General features: G+C 39.3%; 1 protein-coding gene across 1 annotated transcript in view; it reads left to right on the top strand.

Annotated features, from left to right (window-relative positions):
- csmd2 (CUB and Sushi multiple domains 2) overlaps positions 1–23,760 on the top strand; it is an 896,539-nt gene that overhangs the window by 817,305 nt on the left and 55,474 nt on the right. Inside the window, exons 54-56 of the mRNA XM_073034487.1 lie at positions 7,615–7,791; positions 9,177–9,356; positions 14,668–14,841. Of these exons, the coding sequence (XP_072890588.1) occupies positions 7,615–7,791; positions 9,177–9,356; positions 14,668–14,841 (531 nt within the window). The remainder of the gene's footprint in view (positions 1–7,614; positions 7,792–9,176; positions 9,357–14,667; positions 14,842–23,760) is intronic.

The raw sequence follows: 23,760 nt of genomic DNA, 5'->3' as shown, positions 1-23,760 counted from the left end.
ATCACTTAGTAACATCAAAAATTTTCCAGAGGTTTATTTATAAATCACTAAACTATGTTTAAACAATTATTTAGAGCATTAAACTTTTTAAAAAAGTAAGAATGAGCCATTTACACCCACCCTCCTTCCATTTACTTCCTGCTCCTACATTCAATAAGATTTAACTCAGTTCTCAGCCTTAGTTCTACTTCCTTATCCTATTCCTCTGCCCTTGAATCCTTTTGGAATTTAAAATTCCATTGGGATTCTCTAACTCGAAGCTGAATGCAAAGGTTCCTAGTGCTTTGGATAAAAAAAAGTGACTGCTCATTTTTATCCTATGTTATCAAAATCTTATGCTGAGATAATGACACCCAACTTTTAGACTCTAGAGCTAAGGGATGCAGTTTCTAAGTACCTATCCCGTTAAACTTGAAAGAATCTTAAATGTGCAAAACCTGTATTGTCAGGACTGTAAAGAGCATATCCATCTTGCAAAGTCATTGTTCCTATAGGGGAATTTCTTCATCCCAGAAATCAATCCAGTGCACTGTGGTAGCAGCAATCTATATCAAATATATTCCTCCATGCATATAGAAACCATATATGGCATACAGTGCTCTGCGTGTTATCCCAACAAAATTCTATTATCTTGCACTAGTATCAGCCAACAAATCTTGTTTGAAAATTGTATTCACTCAAAATGGCTGCGGTGAGGTGCTTGGACTGATTGTTGTCTGAAGGACTAAAGTAATCATGAAGAGGATCCATCAACATCTTGTATAAGGAAACCAGTGACATTACTATTAATGTTCATACACCAAACATGTCACAGCTACCTTGAAAGAACCGAGACAAAATGAGGTGAGGTATGTTTGCTCCCTCCTCTTCACAATCAGAACAACTCCAGACTATTTGTGAAACTGATGGTTTAACCCTGGGCTTATGTATGCTCTAATCCTCCTGTATCCTGTGATAAGCAATGTGACATCCTAGCAGGTATTGAATTGGAAATCTACTGATGAGTAATCTTTAGAAAGTGACCTTTCCGAGCAATTGATTCTCCTTCTATGCTTCTTATGGCATCAGTTTGAATTGTTTTGATCGGCCGTCCCATGCATTCCTTCTCCTCCAGCATACAGATCTTGTATTCCTCCAGCCTACATTTATCAACTGCAGCTGATTCTCAGCAGATGAATGCTCCGTAAAACTCTATCCATGTGTGACATTGAAATTTCATAAAAGCTTTGATCTAATTTTGGAACTCCCTAAGTTAGAGCTTATGACAATGCCTTCTTGTATTATTTTTCTTTAATTTTACAAAATTATGTGGGCAGAAAATCTGGAATCTTTCAAAGGTGTGCAGTTTTCAGATATAATTCACAAGAACTGTTGAAGTGAAGAGAGAAGTGAATGGTTTATAATCCATGTGAATAAAAAAAATCCCGAGGAGAAACTTGTGAATATTTTCACCTCCCCTTTGCCAAAACTTACTTTTCTACTTCATTCCCCTCTGCCCCAACCGCTCACCTTCCCCCTCACTAGGTTTCTGCTGAAAAATTGTGCTCAGTCCCCTTGTTCCACCTTCTGATTTCTACCCCGTTCCTATCCAATCCAGATGAATGGCCTCGGCCCAAACCATCAAGGATTTATTCCCCTCCCTCGATGCTGCCCGAACTGCTGAGTTCCTCCATCATTTTCTGTGTTACTTTTCTACGTGAGTGTACTTTACAGCTGTGATAAAGCCCATTGAATATGTTTCTCCAAGACACATATTTAGGAGAGAAATACTCTGAACATACCAAGATACTCTGAATTTCGTCCTAAAGGTGCCTCAACATCCCCAGGAAAAATCAAATGCCTTCCTTCCTTGTAATGGGGAAAAAAACCCAATGTGCATTACCTCTAGATGTGATCCCACCAAAGCCACACATCATTGTGTCCAAGGTAGCATCCTGAACCAGGACATGCAGTAGAATTCAGGACTGCATTAAAACAGAGCAACCGTTGAAAATATGACATTTTCAGAGAAGGCAACAAAGTTAGCACAGGTTTCCAAATAATTTCCAATATTTACTTATTTGGAAACCTGTCTGCTTTGTTTATGTAAACTCCTGACACTGTGCTTGAGATTTTAGGGTTAATTCCCTCTCAAGACATTCATATTTGTTTAACCTAAGCACACATGTTGTAGTCAGTAAGTTAATTTTTAAGCATTCACTTATATAATGGGGTGGCATGGTAGCATAGTACAGTACCAGCAAACAGATCTAATTCTGCGCTGTCTGTAAGGAGTTTGCATGTTCTCCCCATGACCGCATGAGTTTGCTCCGAGTGCTCCATTTTCCTCCCACAGTTCGAAGATGTACCAGTTGGTAGGTTAATTGATCATTGTACATTTTTCTCCCAGTATTCTCCTTTCATAACAAGAAGTATGAAATGACTCAAAAATTTACAAGAATTTTCCCAAGCATATCTTTGTAAAGGTGTCCCAAGGAAGGGTCTTGGCCCAGAACATTGACTGTTTATTAATTTCCATCGGTGCTGCCTGACCTGCTGAGTTCCTCCAGCATTTTGTGTGTGATCCTTCTAAGGACAATAATGTGAACTGTAATGACAGAATTATATTATAACCCAGAGGCTGCTCCCTCTTTCCCATAGCAAACAAGAATCACATGGATCATGTCGAAGTTCAAATACATTTGTTATCAAAGTGTGTATACATTATACAAGCTTTAGATCCATCGATACAGGCAGCCACAAAACAAGAAACCCAAAGAACCCATTACAAAATCCCCCCCCCCCTCCAAAATGTGTTTGGCATCTTCAGTAAAATGTAAATCAACATACTTATTTGTAAAAAGAAATCCATAATAACATAAATAGATTTTTTTTAATCCTTCCCATAGATCGATTACCTGCTCCACTGTAGTTATAAACAATATACTTCCCTTAAGCTACATGCAGCTGGTTGTCCAACCTCCAGGGCCCTGTTTAACAACACAATCTACCAATACCTCTCATGTAAGTTCATTAGTACTGTGCTGGAAATATGAATATTTGAATATTTTTGAGGGCAGCAGCAGTCTGGAGTTATGGGAACACCTCCAAGAAATGTGTGAAGACTGAGGTAATATGGTAGTAGGGGGAATCTGTCAAAAGCTGCAATGTTTGTAAAGAGATTAGAAACATCACCCACTCCATGAAAGCGCACTTTTAGCTGTGGAGGGAGTTAACAAGTTTACAGTATGAAATCAGAGACTGGAGGTGATTTATTTTGAAGCTGTTACTGAAGAAGTCAATTTATAATTTCTTCTTATTTCTCAGTTCTTCCTCTCCCTTCGCTCTTGGCAATGATTTCCTAGCCACCTTCTCCATGGCAACTGTCTGAAACTGAACCAAACTGCTTGGTAACTTGGTGTAATATCTTTCCTGAGATTAGTCTTGAACTAAATCATCATCATCATTACGTGCCGTGTTATATGACATGGTCAATCATGTTTTTGACCATGATTGTTCTTGGCAAATTTTTCTACAGAAGTGGTTTGCTATTGCCGGCTTCTGGGCAGTGCTTTTACAGGATGGTTGACCCCCGCCGTTATCAATACTCTTCAGATATTGTTGGCTTGGCATCAGTTGGCACATAACCAAGACATGTACAGCTGCTCATTGGACCATCCACCACCTGCTCCCAAGGCTTCACGTCACCCTGATTTTGGTGGGGGGGGGGGGGGTGCTTAGCAGGTGCTACACCTTTCTCAAGGTGGACCTGCAGGCTAGTAGAGGAAAGGAGCACCTTACACCTCCTTTAGTAGAGACGTATCTCTACCCCGCCACTCTAAATAATTTCTAAACAACTAAATGACCTGTTTCTGCATTTGGAAGGGTTGGGATGGGTGTGGTAATTAGGGAACACAGAATGGGAATGACCGCTAGTATGAACTAATGTGGAAAAATTAAGGACCTGTAAGGTTGATTAAGTAATGAGTGGAAATAAGGAAAGGAACCTTTTTCTGTGTCCTGATATACACAAAATCAGATCACAATTTTAAAGTTTGGTAAAAGTTGCAAACTCATCAAGCAAAACTAGAAGGTAGATATAAGAAGAATTAATATACAGGCTCAGGAGTTAATAGAAATTTTACCCTGATTTGGGCTGGTGATCACCATACTTGTTGAGGAGTCCTTGAAATGAATTATCCATCTGGAAAATGGGATATTCGCATTACGATAGCACACACAAAATGCTAGAGGGACTCAACAAGTCAGGCAGGATCTGTGAAGAGGAATAAAGAGTCGGCATTTCAGACGGAGACCAAAATGTTACTCTGGATTTCCAGCATCTATAGAATCTCTAATGTTTATCAGTATTACTGAGGTCCCATATCCTGAACTACACAATAGAACACTGGAACAGAAGGACTATACCATTTTATTTATTTTAATATTCTGACATTATTTCATATAAAATAATTACCATAACAGAATAATTTGCGTGTTGTAGTGCAAGAGTTCTGAAACTATAATGTACTCCCTGCATCTCTGTGGATGATCATATTTAAAGATGACCACTGCATTACGGCTGTTTGGTAATAGAATTTTGCTTTTACAAAATTCATAAGCAACTATCCAAAATTGTGTGATACAGAATAAACTTCTCTCTTGTAGGACTGGTATGGGGAAAAAGTTAATAAATCAACACAAATTATTCTTTTTCAACTCGCCTTCCTTGAAGAATTTGCAGATTTCTGACTGAAAATTACAATACGAATCACTTTCTAGGAACACAACCATCCTATAATGTGTGGTTCAGCTGCAGTTCTTCAAACTCAAGAGGAAATTTTAAAAGGCAATTTGTAAAAGTAACATTGTGTTTCTCACTGCCCAACTCCTGTATTGAGCCTAGTTCGCACTGTACTTGTGTCTCTTTGACTTTACTCTTCATCGACTGTACTGCACATTGTCACAACCCTTGCTTTCCTTGCTTTCTGTCATGGACCCTGTCCCTTCACTTATTCTTCACATTTGTTACCCACTGATCTCATCGTTGTACTGTATTAACCATCACTGTGACATTCCTCTATGTCTTACATTTTAATTCTCCCTGTCATGCAACCAGTACTGTCATTGTTCCCATTCCCTTTCTGTGTTACTGTGCTATGCCCCACTCTGTCATCTCCTCTCTGCGCCCATCCCTCACTGAAATTTCTCTTCATTTGTCCTGCGATAGATATGTTTACCCCTCCTGTCTTTATACATGATTGTTCCTACACAATCACCCCATCTCCGCCAGCTGAATCCACAGTTTGCCATTGTAAGATTTGCTAACTTGACTCCTCTCTCAGACCCTTCATCATCTTCATTCATCATTAAGTTCCATTGTTGAATTTCATCCTTTTACCCTTCGGTGCCTTGACTTCCCACATTAGTTATCATGTATGACCATATCCCACCTCATCTACCTTCCTATTTAGCATGCTACCACAATATCATCTAACAGTTTGTACATAGTAAGGTTGTTTTACTCTACTTCTTCACCTACACCTCTACAATATTTATTGTTGTGTGCTCTTTAAATACTAACTTTTATGTTACCAACTTCTCTTTTAGTAAGACTAGTCTTCTTTCCAAATCTTACGTCTTCAAATCTTACCATTTGTTGAATGGTCGACTTTTAGGAGCTTGCAGGAAAATATCACACATTGGTGTTTAGAGCTAAATTATTTTCCAGCTCTGTATTCCTTTTGGTTAGGCTTGAGATCTCTAATAATCTGGAAGTGCCTTGATTGTGACACAGAGCTCTCTGCGCATCAGAGTTATATCTGACTGAGCAATAAGTCCAAATATCACTGATAGGCAAATACACCAAAGGAGAGCCCTGCACTGCATCTGTGTATTCTTATATAGATGGACCATCAGAAATGCAGTTAGGCTAAAATTATTATTACAATGAACATATGAAAATTACCTGTTGCAACTACAGCAGCATTTCCCAATAGGAATAATGTTTAAAAATACTAGTGTGATAGGGTGGAATTCATTCAGAAAGATATAAAGATTATCTTTATTTGCCACATATACATCAAAACATACAGTGAAGTGTGATGTTTTAGTCAAATCAAATCAGTGAGGACTGTGTTGAGCAGCCTGCAAGAGTCACCACATTTCCCATGTCGCCATAGCAGGCTCACAATTTTCTAACCCTAAAATATGCATCTTTGGGACGCGAGAGAAAACCGGAGCACCCAGAGGAAACCCATGCGGTCACAGGGAGAACGTAGAGACCCCTTGCAGGCAGCAGGCAGAGCTGAATCTAAAAGATGGCGCTGTAAATCGCTGTGCTAACCGCTATGTCCCTGAGTAATAACAAAACAGTACTGATAAAACAGAAGAACAGATGAAACAGGAGCGGAGGAGACCAACTGGCCCTCTGATCTTCCTCACTCTTTAACAAGATCATGGCTGATCTAATCTTGACCTCAACATTTTCCCATTCTGTTTCCTTATCTCTCAACCCTTTTGTAGTTGAAGTGTTTCAATATCAGACTTGGATGTTTTTAATGACTCTGTCTCCAGCACACTCCAGAACAGAGATTCATAACTCTTTTAATGAAGACACTCCTTCTAACCTCCAGCTGGAATGGGGAGACTTTACTTTTGGAGCATTCCTAATTTGAGACATCCTTACCAATGGGAAACATCCACCAAGTCAATCCCCCTCACCACATTATATATTTCTGCTTGTAATTAGACTGAAAAAATGAGGAAAGGCTGCATTTTAAAAAGTAGCAGGTATGGCAATATTGACAGAGCAGCTTGAAACACTTTCTCTGTTATAACACACTGTGCCTGCTCACAGGAAAAGGCAATGGAAACACTAGAGCACAAGGTATGTTTTCATTTCACTTTCTTTAATCCAAACATCTCAATTCCAAGATACTTCATCATACTTTAACTTCAATTTGCTTATTGCAACACAAGAAGTATCAGTCTTATTCCGTGGGAAATGCTGAGGTTGGGAACGAGATCCACATCGTACTTCAACATGATAAGTCTGCAGATGCTGGCAATCCAAAGCAACACACACAAAGTGCTGGAGGAACTCAGCAGGTCAGGCAGCATTTATGGAAATGAATAGATAGTCGACATTTCAGTCTGAGATCCTTCTTCAAGAACGAGAATGAAGGGAGGAGAATAAAATGATGGGGGGGAGGGAAAGGAAGCAGGCTTGAAGGGTGGTAGGTGAAGCCAAGTGGGTAGGAAAGGTCAAGGGCTCGAGAAGAAAGAATCTGATAGGAGAGGAGACTGGATTCTGCAATATCTTACACTGAATGAAGAAAACCATTCAATAAACAAAAATTATGATTAGAAAACCTGTGAGATAATGAAGCATGTTATGCTGAGGTGGACATAAATATAAATCAGTCAGCTGAGAAAAGGGAAATAAGGACAAACAATGTAACAGTTTACATCAAACGGAAGTAAGTAGCTTTAGCTGTCCTTTCCACATATCCTTTAGACAAATCATTTGAACTTTCAGAACAATACTAAGAATTTGTCAGCTGGCCTATGATTGTCAATAGATAATATTTGGCATCCATTCCTGTGCTGTAATTTTCTTCTTACCATTCACAGCTGTCTCCTGTGGAAACCCTGGAACACCGAGCAACGCCAGGATAGTGTACAGCAACAGGCTGGATTTCTCGAGTTCTATTACCTATGCCTGTCGTGAAGGCTACTACTCAACTGGTTTGTTGACCAGGCACTGTACGATGAATGGGACCTGGACCAGTGTCCCCCCACAATGCATAGGTCAGTTTCTTTTCTATGTCTATTTCACATCCAGTAGCAGTTGCTATGGTACAAAATTAATTTTGCTGGATGACATTTTACATACTGTATGTAACAAGTTGCATTTATAAGCATATTGTCTTGTCAGAGTTAAAGCACGGACAGGGTATATGACGTTCAGCAGAGAAAGCTTCTGTTCTAGCCGCCATCTTGGAAGGAATGATGTCATGGCTGAAAACTTTTATAGTATCTGGGAAATGAAAAATAGATTCTTAAATGATACAGCTCAGCTTGATATATTATAATCTTCAACCCAGGAGGAAGAAATCATTGGTCAAACAGATTATTTTTGTCTGTGCAGGATGGTAAATCTTTACAGGTAAGCTTCAGAAATTCTAACACTGAAGCTTCTCAAATCTCAGCACAATATTGTCCAACAAGCTTTGGTTTAATTTATTTTCCTGATTTGTTTAATCATAGTACTTTTTATTCTTCCTTTTCCCAATATGTAATTTTTACTTCTTGTAAGGCATGAGAAGAAAACACTGGAAATACATTTCTCATTTATCATTTTCTGAAGGAGTTTGCTGAAAGCACTGAGCATTTTCTCTTCCGATTGATTTTCTGGGTCTTCTCATCACGTTTTTAACATTTTAAATGCTTGTCTAATTTTTCCTTTTTTTTTTGCAATTACTAGCATAGTGCTGGCAGAGGGGAGGATATGTAGAATGAAATAGATTCTGAAGGTTTTGAATTATCTCATTAAGATCTCTGGTCTTCTACAAGCTCTGTGATTAGGAAACAGATCAAGTTGCGACTCTCAGTTGAAATATGCAAAAATTCTTTAAGGGTATGGTAGCGCAGAAGTTAGCACAGCACTTTACAGTACAGGCAACCCGGGTTCAATTCCTGCAACCGCCTGTAAGGAGTTTATATGTTCTCTCCGTGACTGAGTGGCCTTCCTCTCACAGTCTTAAGACGTACCCGTTAGCAGTTAATCGGTCATTATAAATTGTCCTGTGATTCGGCTAGGATTAAATCGGGGGACTGCTGAGCGGTGCGGCTGCAAGGGCCTATTCTGTGCTGTATCTCAATAAATAAATAAATAAGGTATCTCTACCTCAGGCCTCACTATTCCTCTGCAGAGGTATTATTGTTTGTTTTTCTGTCATAACTCATAGTACATTTGTGTCTTGCACTGTACTGCTGCAGCAAAACAAGTACCATGACATATGCCAGTGATAATATTCCTGATTCTCTTTCTCATTCCGATAAGGACTTCACTGTGTGACAATACATGTGAAAGACATTGGTATGTGGCAGCTAGAAGAATACTACTTTAATACAGTGTAAAACAGCATAGATATGAAGAACATATTGGGTATTATTGGATCTTTCCCTTACAGTGATTAATTGTGGTGATCCCGGATTGCCAGCGAATGGGATCAGACTGGGCAATGACTTCACCTACAATAAAACAGTAGTATTTCAGTGTGTGCCTGGCTTCACAATGGATTCCATGAGTCATTCCGCCCTCACATGCACCAAAGACAGAAGCTGGAATGGAAGTAGGCCAATCTGCAGACGTAAGTCAATTATGATGATCTGCAAGATAGATTTGGTGTTAAGTGATTTGTGATTCTTTTTCTGTGTTTTAATAAAATCATCCATTATATATTTTGCTTCTACACTGTACTGTCCCTTTTAATTGTCTTAAGCTTTTTTTTAATATTATATGTTGCATGCAATTGTTTCAGCTCTAAGTCCAATTAACAAACTGTTGTCATTTTGGGTTTTTGACCGAGGGACTTGAGTTGGACAGCCAGGATTATTTTCCATTGTTAAAGGAGAGAGAATCTGAATGATCATCGTGAATCTACCTGCTTCATTCATTATTTTAATTATGTTGAAAAGTGAATACCATGAACAGAAGAGGCAGAAATAAAATTGGAGAAAACTGTTCAAATAAAAAAAGACTGATTTTAAGTTCCACAGAAGAAAAATGTGAGATGTTTGGATTGATCCTAGTCTGGTGTTAGTTACAGAGCACAAGAATCACTTTGTCATGTGCCCATTCAACATATCTAGGTGCTATCATTTCACGCCAGACCCCGACATTACTCTCACAGCTGCTTCAGTCTCGCACTTAACTCACATAACAACCAATATACAAACGTGTAGATACACCTGTTAAAACTGATTTATTGTGAATAAATATGAAGTATGTGATCTTAATCAGAATTTTCATTATAGAAGAACCTTTTTTAATTTGAAGTAAAGGATATTTTTGGAAATTTTGAGTGGTGATGACAAAAGACTATTGCCTAACATTTTTAATTTACAAACGTACCATGGTAAGTCATGTTAACTTAGCAGTCCATCATAGGAAAAGACCTCCCCTCCATTGAGCATATTTACAAGGAGGGATGCCACAAGGACACAATAACCGTCGTCAAGGAGCCCACTCAGCAGGCCATGCTCTCCACTCATTGATGCCACCGGAAAGGGGAGACAGGAGCCTGAGGCCCTGCACCACCAGGTTCAGGAATATCACTCGCCTCAGTTCTGAACTGATTCCACAACCTATGAACTTACTTTCATAAACTCATGTTCTCAGTATTATTTACTTTACTTACTTGATTGTTATTATTTTGCTTTTGTATTTGCACTGTTTGTCTTCTTTTGTACATAGGTTGATTGTCAGTCTTTGTGTGTAGTTTTTCATTGACTCTAATGTATTTCTTTGTTCTACGGTGAATGCCTGGAAGGAAATGACTGATGACACATACATACTTTGATAATAAATTTACTTTGAACTTAACATCCCCTTTCCAAAGCTATTAATTCAATTTCCATTAAAGTGGAGGGGAGGGATATTTAATTACAGTTAAAATTTAAATTAGTAGTGTAAGAATTGAGGAGCAGGAAAGCGTAGAACATTTTTATATAAATCATCCTCTTGTCTTGGGGAGGAAAGCTGCTAACCCTGCTCAGTCAGCTTTTTATGTGTCTCACAACCCACAACGTTCAATGGTTCAATGATTCGAGTTAATGTCAGAGAATATATGTAACATACAACCTGAAATTCTTACTCTTCACAGACATCCATTAAACAGAGAAAAACTGAAAACCCCAAAGAATGAATGACAAAAGAATGTTAAAACCCCAAAGCCCCACTCCCCCACCCCATGCACACAAACAGCAGCAAAGCATCAACCATCCACTCCCCCTCCCCACACTTGTTCCAGCAAAAATGCATCAGCATCCCCCCCCACCTCCCTCCACCCACCATGAAAGCAATAGCAAGCCCCCAGAGGCAATGGTCTAGAGTCTTTCATAAACTACTGTCCTTCCCAACGTTTCAACATCTCAACAGGCCCCCTCTCTTACTAATGAGGGAGAGATATCGCCTCTGCTCACTATTTCAATGTTACAGTTTGTAGCACTGCTTATTTCAAATTTCTCTTGACTCAAGAATCAGCAGACTCTCTTTCAGCATCGGGAAAGAGGTCGCTTAAGTGCAGAGGCCTCTGACTGTTACTCCCGCTGTCTCAATGTTTCAATCTCCCATTGAAATGGCCAGTTAGCAACTCAGCTCAATGGAGGTTACAGGGGGATATTAAGAGCTACCTTTGCCTACAGTGCACACATTCTTAATTTATTTAATAATAAATACAATTTATACAATTCTTCATTTATTTAATACAATTTATTTATTTATTTAATAATAAATACAATTCACATTCTGCTACTTTTGGCCTATTTTTCTTATTTGTTCACAGGATATGGATGTGGAGATCATGCTGAAACCACAAAGAAGAATAATTAGGCCACAGCTAGAATATTAGTTACCAATCCAGTCACTATATGACAGGAAGTATGTGGTAGCATGAGAGGGAATGAAATAAAGATCTAAGAAGATATTCAGAGAGTTTCAGGTGTAGCAATGAAGAAACAACCATCAGTGTGAGGTAGATTCTTTCAATAGATTCCTTCAAAACAAAACATACATAAGGGGAGGTTTATTTGAATCATATAAAATCACAAGATTCTACAGAAGGAAGGGAGAAGGTATCTATTTCCCTTGGAAAAAATATCAGTAACTAGGGGAAACGGTAGAATGACTGGAGTGTAGTTGAGAAAATTGCTCTGTACCTAAGAAAGTTCGAAGTTGAAAGTAAATTTATTATCTAAATGCACATTCTACCTTGAGATTCATTTTCTTGCAGCTGTTTACAGTATCATCATTATGTGCCATGTCATTTGTCTTGAGCAAACATGGACTTTCCATGCCCATGATTATTCCTGGCAATTTTTTTCTACTGAAGGTGTTCGTTGATGCCTTCTTCTGGGCAGTGTCTTCACAAGAGGGGTGACCCCAGCCATTATCAATACTTTTCAGAGATTGTCTGCCTGGCGTCAGTGGTCATATAACCAGGGCTTGCGATATGCACCAGATGCTCATACGACCATCTGCCACCTGCACCCATGCCTTCCCATGACCCTGATCAGGGGTCGAAGCAGGTGCTACACCTTGCCCAAGAGTGACCTGCAGGCTGGCAGAGGGAAGGAGAGCATTATATTTCCTTTGGTGAAGATAATATTTTATGGAAAACTATAAAGAATGGCAAACTCCACATGTGCAAAAGAGGACAAATCATGCCAATAATATATACTTTTAAAAGAAGTAATAAGTAACACTGAGAACATGAGTTTGTTGGATCCTTGAAAGCGAGTCTATAGGTTGTGCGGTCAGTTCAGCGTGGAGGTGAATGAGGTCAGAGTGAGGGTGAATAAGGTAAGAAGTAGTTAGGATCCGGAACTAACTGCTTGGAAGGATGGTGGAGCCGAAAACTAGTCCATGGTTTGAGAAATAGACAGTAGCAATAACCTAAATCACCCCATCTGTGACCAGTGTGAGCATTATCGGCAGACTGACCTCCTGTGTTATTATTTATTTAATGAATTATTGAATTTTAAATTCCTCCTCTTCTTTGGGGTAATTCATATTTGTGCATTTGGTGATGCGTTAACTGTTCTTCTGCTACCCAGGTTTTGAACTTCAGAAATACATCCACAGAGTTTCTCTTTCCTTTCCTAAAGGACCCTCTTAAAGCCTACCTTTGACCAATTATCCAGTTCTCTTACCCAGATGGAGTTTCTGTGGCTCAGTGTCAAATATTGTTGGCTCACACTCTTATGACATGCCTTGGGATTTTTTTTACTTTGCAAAAAGTACAATAAAAATGCATACTCTTTTTCTTAGAGACAACACTTCTGGGAGGTTTAAGTTCAGAATGCTGCTGTGAAATATAAACAGACGTGTTTAATCCACTGTTTGATCATTGCTTTGCTATTGGCAAGAAATCCAACAAACGTGGCCAACTGATTGATAACCAGGATTTGGCTTATTGAATCGCATTGAACTATTTGGTGTTCTTTTAATTATCTTTGAGCATGTGCTGCAGTCAAATGAAATTTACATTTTAATGGATTCACTTCATCAGCAAATGCTACATCAAATCATTTTGCCCTGAGCGATTTTATGATCAACATCTGTTGTGCTTTTGCAGAGCCTTTTTTAAAAATCTATTTTCTGTATTGATGAGGATGTTGCACATGAAAGATAATCTGGTACTTTTATTCAGTTGTAACCTTTGGTTTTCCATATGTTCCATCCTCTGATTATTTGTGGGAAAGAATCAACACCGTTTTCCAATTTATGTTGACAGTGACCAGCTCTGGTTCCAACCAATAATTTATAATGCTGAGTGGCCAAGTGGCCAGATTAATTGGTCATTGAGAATATTAAGTCAGACATGAACAATTAGGCAGATAGGCTAAGGAATGAGATTCCCTTTAATGCATATCGATTAGCAAGCTTTGAAAAATTAAATGATGTGGGTGGGACAGGTAGTCATCTTGCAAGTTTTCGGTTAATGTGATTTAGTTTTCTAAGCCAGAATAATGATCACCCTTAACAGCATCTCACTATCAGGCAAAAGACCAAGTATAAAAGCGAAGTTTAATTTTGTGTAGTTCAGTATGCTTTATCCTCCACGGGAAATCAATGCACTAAAGGAGGATTCAGTGATAAGACGCTGGGGTAGAGGACTGTCTTCGATGCAAAGAACAAAATGATTGCTGGTGAAAGGATTGTCGTCTCTTCTCAATATTCTGTTCCACCATATATGTTTAACACTAGAAATGAAAGATGAACTTCGACCACAGTTAGTCATAGAAATTCTAACAAAAAATAAGAGTAAATTAAAGAACATAGAACATAAGAAAATACAGCACAGGGGCAGGCTCTTTGGCTCATGATGACCTCATTGTATGTGATGCCAAATGAAACTAGTCTCTTCTGCCTGTACATGATCCCTCTATTCCCTTGCATGTTTTTGTACCTCTCTATAAACCTCATCATAGCCACTAACATATCAACTTCGATTGCCACCGCTGGCATGAACCACTCTCTGTGTAATAAAACTTCCCCCGCACATCTGCTTTATACTTTCCCCTCTCACCTTAAAGCTAGGCCCTCTCATACTCGAAATTTCTATCTGAGGGAAAACATACTTGGTTGCCTTACCTAACTGCACCACTCATAGTTAGTAGTTCCAACTTTTAAAACTTAAGTTATCAACACAATTCCCATTTTTGTCCATTTGCTAAATTGAGTAGCATAATTTAAATTAAAATAGCCCATCTAAAAGTCCATGATTCTTTCCTTTTTGTGCCAGGGTTAAATTCGCAATCAAAGTACACCATCTCTTGGAAATCATTCTCCTTCCCTGCTGTTTTTACTGTGAAGTGAATGGCTGGCAGTGGAGTGAGATAGGCTGCAATTGTTGTTCTGACGCTGTTGGATTTCTCATCGTCTCTGTCCTTTTGCAGCTATCAAATGCCAACCTCCCCCGAGAGTCCTCAATGGAAGGGCTGTGGGATCAGACTTCAGCTGGGGAGCCAGCATCAGCTATGCCTGCTCTGAAGGATACCAGCTCTCTCTACCAGCTGTGCTTACCTGTGAAGGGAATGGGACATGGAATGGGGAAGTTCCGCAGTGCTTTCGTAAGTATGTCCAGGCATGTGGAGCCTCACTCATGTATCATATCAAAGAACTCAACACAATAAATAGATGAATGAACTGATTAAAGAAATTGGCTCATTTTGATGAATGTTTAATACTTATTATATGAAAAATCTCTACCATGAAAAATTTATTTTAGTACTTGGAACCTTTTTTAATCAGGCAAATAAATAAAGAAGATGAATTAATATTTTGAAAATAACCAGGGATCACAGAGCAGCTTACAACCTAAAATCTGTAGTTAATGTTCTAATGTAGGAATTATAATAGCCAGTTTGCTTGTGCCAAGGTAACACAAGTAGAAAGGTCCCATAAAAAGATTACACAATAAGATGAATTACCAGTTTGATATGTTAAGATGAAAGATCACGTGAATGAATCTCTAGGTTAAATCATCAGATTTTTTCTCCTTGATGTTGGGTGAGGAATTAATGTTGGTTAGTTTTCAAATCTTTGGTGATGATGTGAAAAAACAAGAGACACACAGCTTAATGGCTAATCCATAACTCTTCCAACATAAACACTTTCAGAACAGCACTAATACATTAAAAACTATTTATTCAAATCCACGAGTGAGATTTGAACCCACAACTTTGTCCTTCAAAGAAATAAATCCTTCTATTGAAGCATGTGCTCTCTGATTTTCACATTACTCTTTCTCAATTGTGCTTGGTGGGGTCTAACCGTTAATGTTGCCACAATTTTCCCTCCCTCCCCCCCCAAACTTACTCTTTGAAATCTTAATTTCTGAGCCACTCAGCTCCTTGGGTCCTTCCAGCATCGTTACCTTGATCACTGTTAAAACAAAACGTGTCATAAGTGGTGACTAGGCTGTATTCAGAATAAAGTGAAGCCCTATACATAAGGTCTCGAATGGGCTTCTGACAGATCATGCTATCAAATGTGTGTAGATCTAACTTCTAAAATGTGCAGTGGAGAGTATATTAACTGGTTGCATCAAAGTTTGGTGTGGAAATACCAATGCCCTTAAATAGAAAAGCTGACAAAAGGTTGTGGATACAGCCCAGTCCATCATAGGCAAAGTCCACCCCACCACTGAGCACACCTACACGGAGCGCTATCATAGCAAAGCAGCATCCATCATCAAGGATTCCCACTATCCAGTTCATATCTTCTCCTTGCTGCTGCCATCAGGAAGAAGTACAGGAGCCTCAGGACTCGCACCACCAGTTTCAGGAGCTGTAACTACCCCTCAACCATTAGGGTTTTGAACCAAAGGGGATAACTTCACTCAACTTCACTTGCCCCATCATTGAAATGTTCCCATAACCTTTGGACCTTCTCTTGAGGATGCTGCAACTCGCTTTCTTGATATTTATTGCTTATTTATTTGTTATTTATATTTTGAGCTCTTTTTCTCATTTTATATTTGCAAGTTTGTTGTCTTTTGTACATTTGTTGTTTATCTGTCCTGTTGGAGGTGGTCTTTCATTGATTCTATTGTGTTTCTTGTATCTACTGTGAATGCCTATAAGAAAAGGACTCTCAGGATAGTATTGTGACATCAAATCAAATTGTTAAACCATACCTAGATACAGCTGAATTAGACAGTGTTACTCTGAGGCCAAGGTGCAAAACATTCAAAATAGCAAGTAACATAATTCAAAACAGCGAGCAAAGAAGCGTATTCACTCGAAATAAAATATATATATCGTCCAAAATCCTGAGCGACAATGTCAGCAATCAATGGTACTGTCTGCTGGCACTGTGCAGGCTACGCAATCCAGCCTGTCATTCCTCCGCTCGAACACGGGAGGGCAGCACTGATGGGAGTGGCCAGGCTATTGTGCAATAGCAGGCAAGCCTGAGGCTTGAGGCCTAGTCCTCATTGCAACAGCTCCCATATCATCTGTCCCATCATCAGACAAGGCCTCCTGAAACTTGCATTAGCACCATCCAACAAAGTCTTGCGACTAAGTGAAATGTCTGAGACAATCTCCCACGGTTACACTGCACTAACTTCAATGCTTCTGAAAAGAGGCAGCAGCACATTCTGCAGCCTGGTCAGCTCCTCTGTACCCAAACTGGCTTCTCCGTCATCCCAGTGAGCTCCCCTGACATTCTGATATCCTGACAGGCTCCTCCGATATCCCGACCAGCTCCTTCTCTAACATCTCAGCTGGCCCCTTGGACACCTAAGCCAGCTCTGCTGCCGACACCAGTCCAGCTACTCCGATCAGCGAGCAGCTCACTGATGGAGTAGCCCTGCAGTACCTAAAGTTCCTGGAGTAGAGTTGTCTTTGGATTGTAAAAAACACATTTTACAAAGAAAGTTAGCATCTTTGGTTCACACACACCGCCATCTTACCAGAAGATCAAAAACATATACATACTTTGATAATAATTTTACTTTCAAGTTTGAACTTTGAATCGTGCTTTGATATTTAAGTATAAAACACTTAAGTATTCATGGTAATAAGGCTATTAACATGTTTCCATTTAGAAATTAAAATGTGATCAGTTTTCAACTTAAATTTTTTCACCTTCAGGAATATCTGATAAGTTTACTGTCCAATAACAATAGTTGAATAATGAAGTGCAAAATAAGATGATATATAAATGATGCAGTATTTTATAATTTCTTGCAAGTTGAGTAAGGTTTCTTTTCTTTGTTAAATCAATGTTTTTTTCCCCTCATCTCAAGAGTAACATTAACATTGTTGGACAGCAACATTATGCATTCACATCACAGAAGGAAACATCTGTGCACCAGAATAAAGTTTCCAAGCAGTGAATTCCAAAGTGGCTGGATGCTTTGAAATGCTCAGAAGTCATCCAGAATGGCTAATGATTAATTAAACAAAATCTTAAAAGAAAGTGTACCTTTCAATCAAACTTCTCGTTTCCCCTTTTGCTTTTTATGTTCCCTGTCACGTGGTAGATCGCATTTAAGCACTGAGTACATTTTCACTCATTGACGTTGGATTATTGTTCAGAGATCCAACGTTAATGCTGTTACACTGGTTGCCTCTAACCTGCTCCCACTCCCCTTGCACATCAGTTGCCAAGCCTCAAGTCATGAGCCCAACTGAATTACATTTCAACCAAGCGACTTTTGATGGAAAGAAATTAACTTCTGTCACAGGAGATAAAGATAACTAAGATACCTCATCTAATGGTGCCCAGCTTTCTCATGAGGCATGACAAACTGATTCTTGGCTCCCCCTCCTTGTATCAACTCTAACCCTGGTCTCAGTGATGATTTGTGTTACGAACCCCGTAACTGGGTATCTTACCAGCAAAGATAGGGGTATCCGTTGAAGTCTGATGATACTATTTTTAACAGTATTTATTAGTAAAAATACACAAAAATAATATCAATGCAAATATACAGATAATATGCGTCATCAATACTAAACCTAAAAGTGCGGGTATAATAATAATCAATAAGAAATAAGCTCTATCGTTGTCTAGGGGATAATGAATTGTCCGATGGAAATCTAAAGTTCAGTTCAGTTCATGCAGGCTGCAGTAGTTGCTGATCACTGTGTTGCAAGTTTTTGGGGGGGGAGGGAGAGAGAGAGAGAGAGAAAGAGAGAGACTGAGACTTTCCTTTTATGATCTTGATCCGTTGATGCGTTGTTTTTGTGGCCATTCATGTATGACCCCTTCGTCTTTTAGCTAGACCGTTCCGTGAAGGACTCGTCACCCAGGCAGGGGTGGACACACTCACAAGCCCCCACCGGTCTCGTAGTGTCTCTCCTGGTGCATCTGAGGGGTGTTCCCCAGACCCTACTTTTATCCCCACTCACGGGGTCTCAGGTGTCAGTCAGGTTGGGATGATGCAATCCCTCAACCAGACCACTCTGGTTGCCCCCTGAGGGGTTTCAATGAATAGAACAGTACTCAATACACAATTCCTTCTCCAAGAGACAATAGCAGTAATCTCTCTCTTTGTCAATAGGAGACATTCCAACCTGTGCTGTGCCTCTCTCTCATAAATTTGTATGAGCTAGTTATCTCTCTCATTTCCTTGGTATCAGACCCGAAATAATAGCGATTTTGCGACTCTCAAAAAGTGGGGGGGGGGGGGCGACTCTGCACCCTTCTGCCCATCAGAGTTGCTCCTCATTCGTAACATTTGTAATATTGAGAATCGCTGAAGTAACTTTGAACTGTAGTGAGAGTGAGAAAGTGGAGGAACAACATATACTTGTAGTGCAGTCAGGAGTGTCAGCCATTGATGGGTATATATGCATGTCAGTGCTTCATAAAACACTGAGCATAATTTTTACCATTAGAATCTAATTTCTATTGGTGTGAAGGATAAGCATTTCTACCTCTGTTTTTTGTTGTTTATTGGTTTCTGCTCCAGGTTAATATATTTCAGGAGCACGATAACTCCACCTGATACTTATGATATTTGGCCATTCTATAGGCTTGTGATCTTATGACATAATTGTTCAGCTAAATGCAAATTTCAAAGTGAAATGTATTATCAATTGACAAGTATGTACTCTGATAATAAATGTTATGTTGAACTTTGAACTTTGTTGAACAGCAGGGACTGAATGTGTATTGATCAGTCATGGTTCATTCCTTTGTTTGTATTAGACCAACATGTTCCAGAGTGTTTTTTTTTAGAAATTCCATTCACTTGACACAAATGTTTTGCAGTTTTGTTTTTTTTAATGCCAATACTTGACCAGATTTTTTTTTTAAATGTTGTGTACTTGGCTTATTTATATCTCTGACAGACATCTCCTTTTGAATGGAACTGGCTTTATTTGTACCTTATAGCATCCAGGAAATAGGGTTAAGGGCAATTAAACTGACTAAACTGTTGTCAGGAATAGATTTGAAAGTTCTAAAGAAGCCCAATCTAGTTAGTTCCCTCAGCTGCAAGATATGAGTGAAAAGAATAACTGCTCAAATTTATCAACAAGTCTCTCATATGGTATAAATATTGTATTCATCACATACTTACCTAAAATTATTTGTACAGCATCTACAGTAAAGTGCAGGAGAAGGATCTTGGCCCGAAGTGTTGACTCTTTAGTCATTTCCATAGATGCTGCCTGGCCTGCTGAGTTCCTCCAGCACTTTGTGTGTCCTGTTTTGGATTTCCAGCATCTGCAGAATTTCTTGTGTTTATGACCTAGTGTAAAAATCTCTCTACAATATTATCATTGTACCAGCTGACCCAATATTCAATACAATTTACTCTATTAAAACTTATTTGCTGTTAAGGGATTGCCATAATATAAGAAAAACTGCAGGAATATGCACAATAGGACTTTTAGCCAAAGACTTTTACAGAAACTTTCTTGTTATTAACCGGGGTTCACTGTCAGAAAGATTTGCAGTGAACATGTTGAAACCAAGGACATAAACCTCACTAATGAAGAATAGCATAATATACGAGATCTCTGAGAGGAAGGGATCAGCAATTAACAAAGACGTAACATGAGTTTCATTGAGGAATGACAAAATCATAATCTGAAAAGCAACATACAAAACAAAGTCAGAGTCAAAGAAGTCAAGTTTATTGTGATATCTGTAATTACATTGGCAGTGCTACAACCAGAAGCAAATAGTAGCATCACCAGCACATAGTATCTTAGAGACATAGAAAAGTACATCATAGAAACAGGCCCTTTGGCCCATCTGGTCTGTGCCGAGCCATTTAAACTGTCTACTCCCATCGACCTGCTCTGGGACCACGGACCTCCATACCTCTACTATCCATGTACCTATCCAAACTTCTCTTAAATTTTCTTTGCATCATTCACAAGAAAAGTACAAATTAAATATAAGTATTATGTTTACAAGTAAGAACACAAATGGAACAGAATAAAACAGTCATAAGACTGTAGATGATTAAAGACTGAAAGAAAAATGTGTGCTGGAAGCAGTCAGCAAGTCAGACAGCACCTATCGAGCATGCATGTGAATTAATATCAGCAATTTCACTCCGAATCTAGAGCAACATTAATGACATAGGTAAACCAAAACCTCGTTTAAGACACAATGGTGGCTCTGATAGAAGGCTTTTTTGCTGGGGTGGATAATTATACCTCAATCTTTTCCATTATTCACTCTTGGAGGTACGGGCAGCTGCTGAACTTCTAAATATCAGCGCAGTTACTTCAAGCATGAGTTGAAAAGTTCAAAATAGATTTATTATCAAAGTACTGAGTTGGACAATCCACACCAGCGGTGCGTGAAAAAGAGCTACTTTTTAGTCACGGCAGCAATCGAGATTTCTAAAGCAGAGTTTTGCAGCTCTTTTTCTGATTTGAGGAGTGACCAATCAGCAAAAGGGATTCGTTAGAAAAAACCAATAAGAATGATTCAAGTTCAAGCTGAGTGGCCATTCATTTACTGTGCCAGTCTTCAGAGTGGCTTAGGAAATGACAGATGAACTGAATAAGTATTTTGCATCATTCTTCACCGTGGAAGACATTAGCAGTATGATGGAAGTTTCAGGTATCGGTGGGCGTGAAGTGTGTGAAGCTACCATTACTAGGGGGAGAAGGTTCTTGGGAAACTGAAAGGTCTGAAGATAAATAAGCCACCTGGACCAGATGGTGTACACCCCAGCAATTCTGAATGAGGTAGCTGAAGAGATTGTGGAGGCATTAGTAATGATCGTTCAAGAATCACTAGATTCTGGAATGCTTCCAGAAGACTGGAAAATTGCAAATGTCACTCCACTCTTCACTAAGAAAGGAAATGATAGGCCAGTTAGTCTGACCTCAGTGGGTGGAAAGATTGTTAAAGTCGATTGTTAAGGGTGTGGTTTCAGTATACTTGGAGGCACATGATAAAATAGGCCGTAGTCAGTATGGTTTCCTCAAGGGAAAATCTTGCCAAACAAATCTGTTTGAATACTTTGAAGAAACAGCAAGTAGGATAGACAAAGGAAATTTGGTTGATGTTGTGTACTTTGATTTTCAAAAGCCTTTTGACAAGGTGCCACATGAGGCTGCTTAACAAGCTACAAGCCCATGGTATTACAGGAAATACTTTAGCATAGATGAAGCAGTAGCTTATTGGTAGGAGACAAAAGAGTGGAAATAAAGGGAGCCTTTTCTGGTTGGTTGCTGGAGACTAGTGGTGTTCCACAGGGATCTGTGTTGGGACCAATACTTTTTACGTTATATGTCAGTGATTTAGATGATGGAATTGAAGGCTTTGTTGCAAATTTGCAGGTGATAAGAAGATAGGTGGAGATGAAGATAGTTTTAAGGAAGTACGGAGACCACAGAAGGACTTAGATTAGGAGAATGGGCAAAGAAATGGCAGATGGAATACAGAGTCAGGAAGTGTATGGTCATGCACTTTGATAGAAGAAATGAAAGAGTTGACTATTTTCTAAATGGACAGAAAATACTAAAATCTATGATGCAAAGGCATTTGGTAGGCTTTGTACAGGATTCCCTAATGTTTAATTTGAAGGTTGAATCTGTGGTAAGGAAGGCAAATACGATGTTAGCAATCATTTCAAGAGGGCTAGAACATAAAAGTGAAGATCTAATATCGAGACTTTATAAAGCACTGCTGAAGCATCACTTGGAGTATGTGAGTAATGATGGGCCGCTCATCTTAGAAAGGATGTGATTTAACTGGAGAGGGTTCAAAAGAGGTTCACGAAAATGATTCCATGATTAAACAGCTTATCATATGAAGACCGTGTGATGGCTCTAGGCCTGTATTCACTCGAATTCAGAAGAATGAGGGGTGACCTGATTGAAACCTATCAAATAATGAAAAGCCATGTGGATGTGGAGAGGGTGTTTCCTATGATGGGAGTGTCTAAGACCAGTGGACAGCCTCAGAATAGAGGGGCGCCCTTTTAAAATGGAGATGAGGAGGAATTTCTTCAGGCAGAGAGTGGAGAATCTGTAAATTTCATTGCCACAGGCATCTGTGGAGGCCATCTTTAAGTATATTTATATCAGAGGTTGATAGATTCTTGATTGGTCTGGGTATGAAGGGAACGGGGGGTGGGGGGGGAGTAGACAGGAGATTGTGGTTGAGAGGTAAAATGGCTGATCAGACTCAATGGGCCAAATGGCCTAATTTTCCTATATCTTGCGGTTTTACAGTCTTACATATGTGGCACCATATACAACCCACAGATTAATTTTCTTGTGGGCATCCATAGTAACTACAAAGAGAAAAAAAGTAATAACTATAATGATAATAATTAATCTCAAGAACATGAGATGAGTCCTTGAAAGTGAGTCCATAGGTTGTGGGAACAGTTCAGTGTTGGGGTGAGTGAAATTGAGTGAAGTTATCCCCTTTGGTCAAAAGCCTGATGGTTGAGGGGTAGCAACTGTTCCTGAACCTGGGTGGTTTGGGTCTTGAGGCTCCTGTACCTCCTCCCTGATGGTAGCAGCTGGAAAATAACATGGGGTTGTTAACGATGGATGCTGCTTTTCTACAACAGCAATCCCTGCAAATGTGCTCAATCGTGGGTAAGGCTTTACCCATGATGAACTGGACTGTGTTCAATACTTTTTGTAGGCTTTTCATTCAAGGGCATTGGTGTATTCATAGCAGGCCGTGATGCAACCAGTCAATATACTCGTTGTCACACATCTGTAGAAGTTTAACAATGCTTCAAATGACATGTCAAATCTTTGCAAACTTCTAAGAAAGTAGAGGCACCTCCATGCTATCTTTATGGTGCTATCTTTGTAATGGTACTTACATGCTGGACCCAAGGCAAATCCTGTGAAATGATAATACCAAGGATTTTAAAATTGTTGACCCTCTACAACCCTGATTCCCCAAAGAGGACTGAGTTATGGACCTCTGGTTTCCTCCTCCTGTAGTCAATAATCAGCTCCCTTGTCTTGTTGACATTGAGTGAGAGGTTATTGTTGTGGTACCATGCAGCCAGATTTTCAGGGCCCCTCCTGTTTGCT

Source organism: Hemitrygon akajei, chromosome 32, assembly GCF_048418815.1.
Source record: "Hemitrygon akajei chromosome 32, sHemAka1.3, whole genome shotgun sequence".
NCBI lineage: Eukaryota > Metazoa > Chordata > Chondrichthyes > Myliobatiformes > Dasyatidae > Hemitrygon > Hemitrygon akajei.
This window is presented reverse-complemented; position numbering and strand designations above follow the sequence as displayed.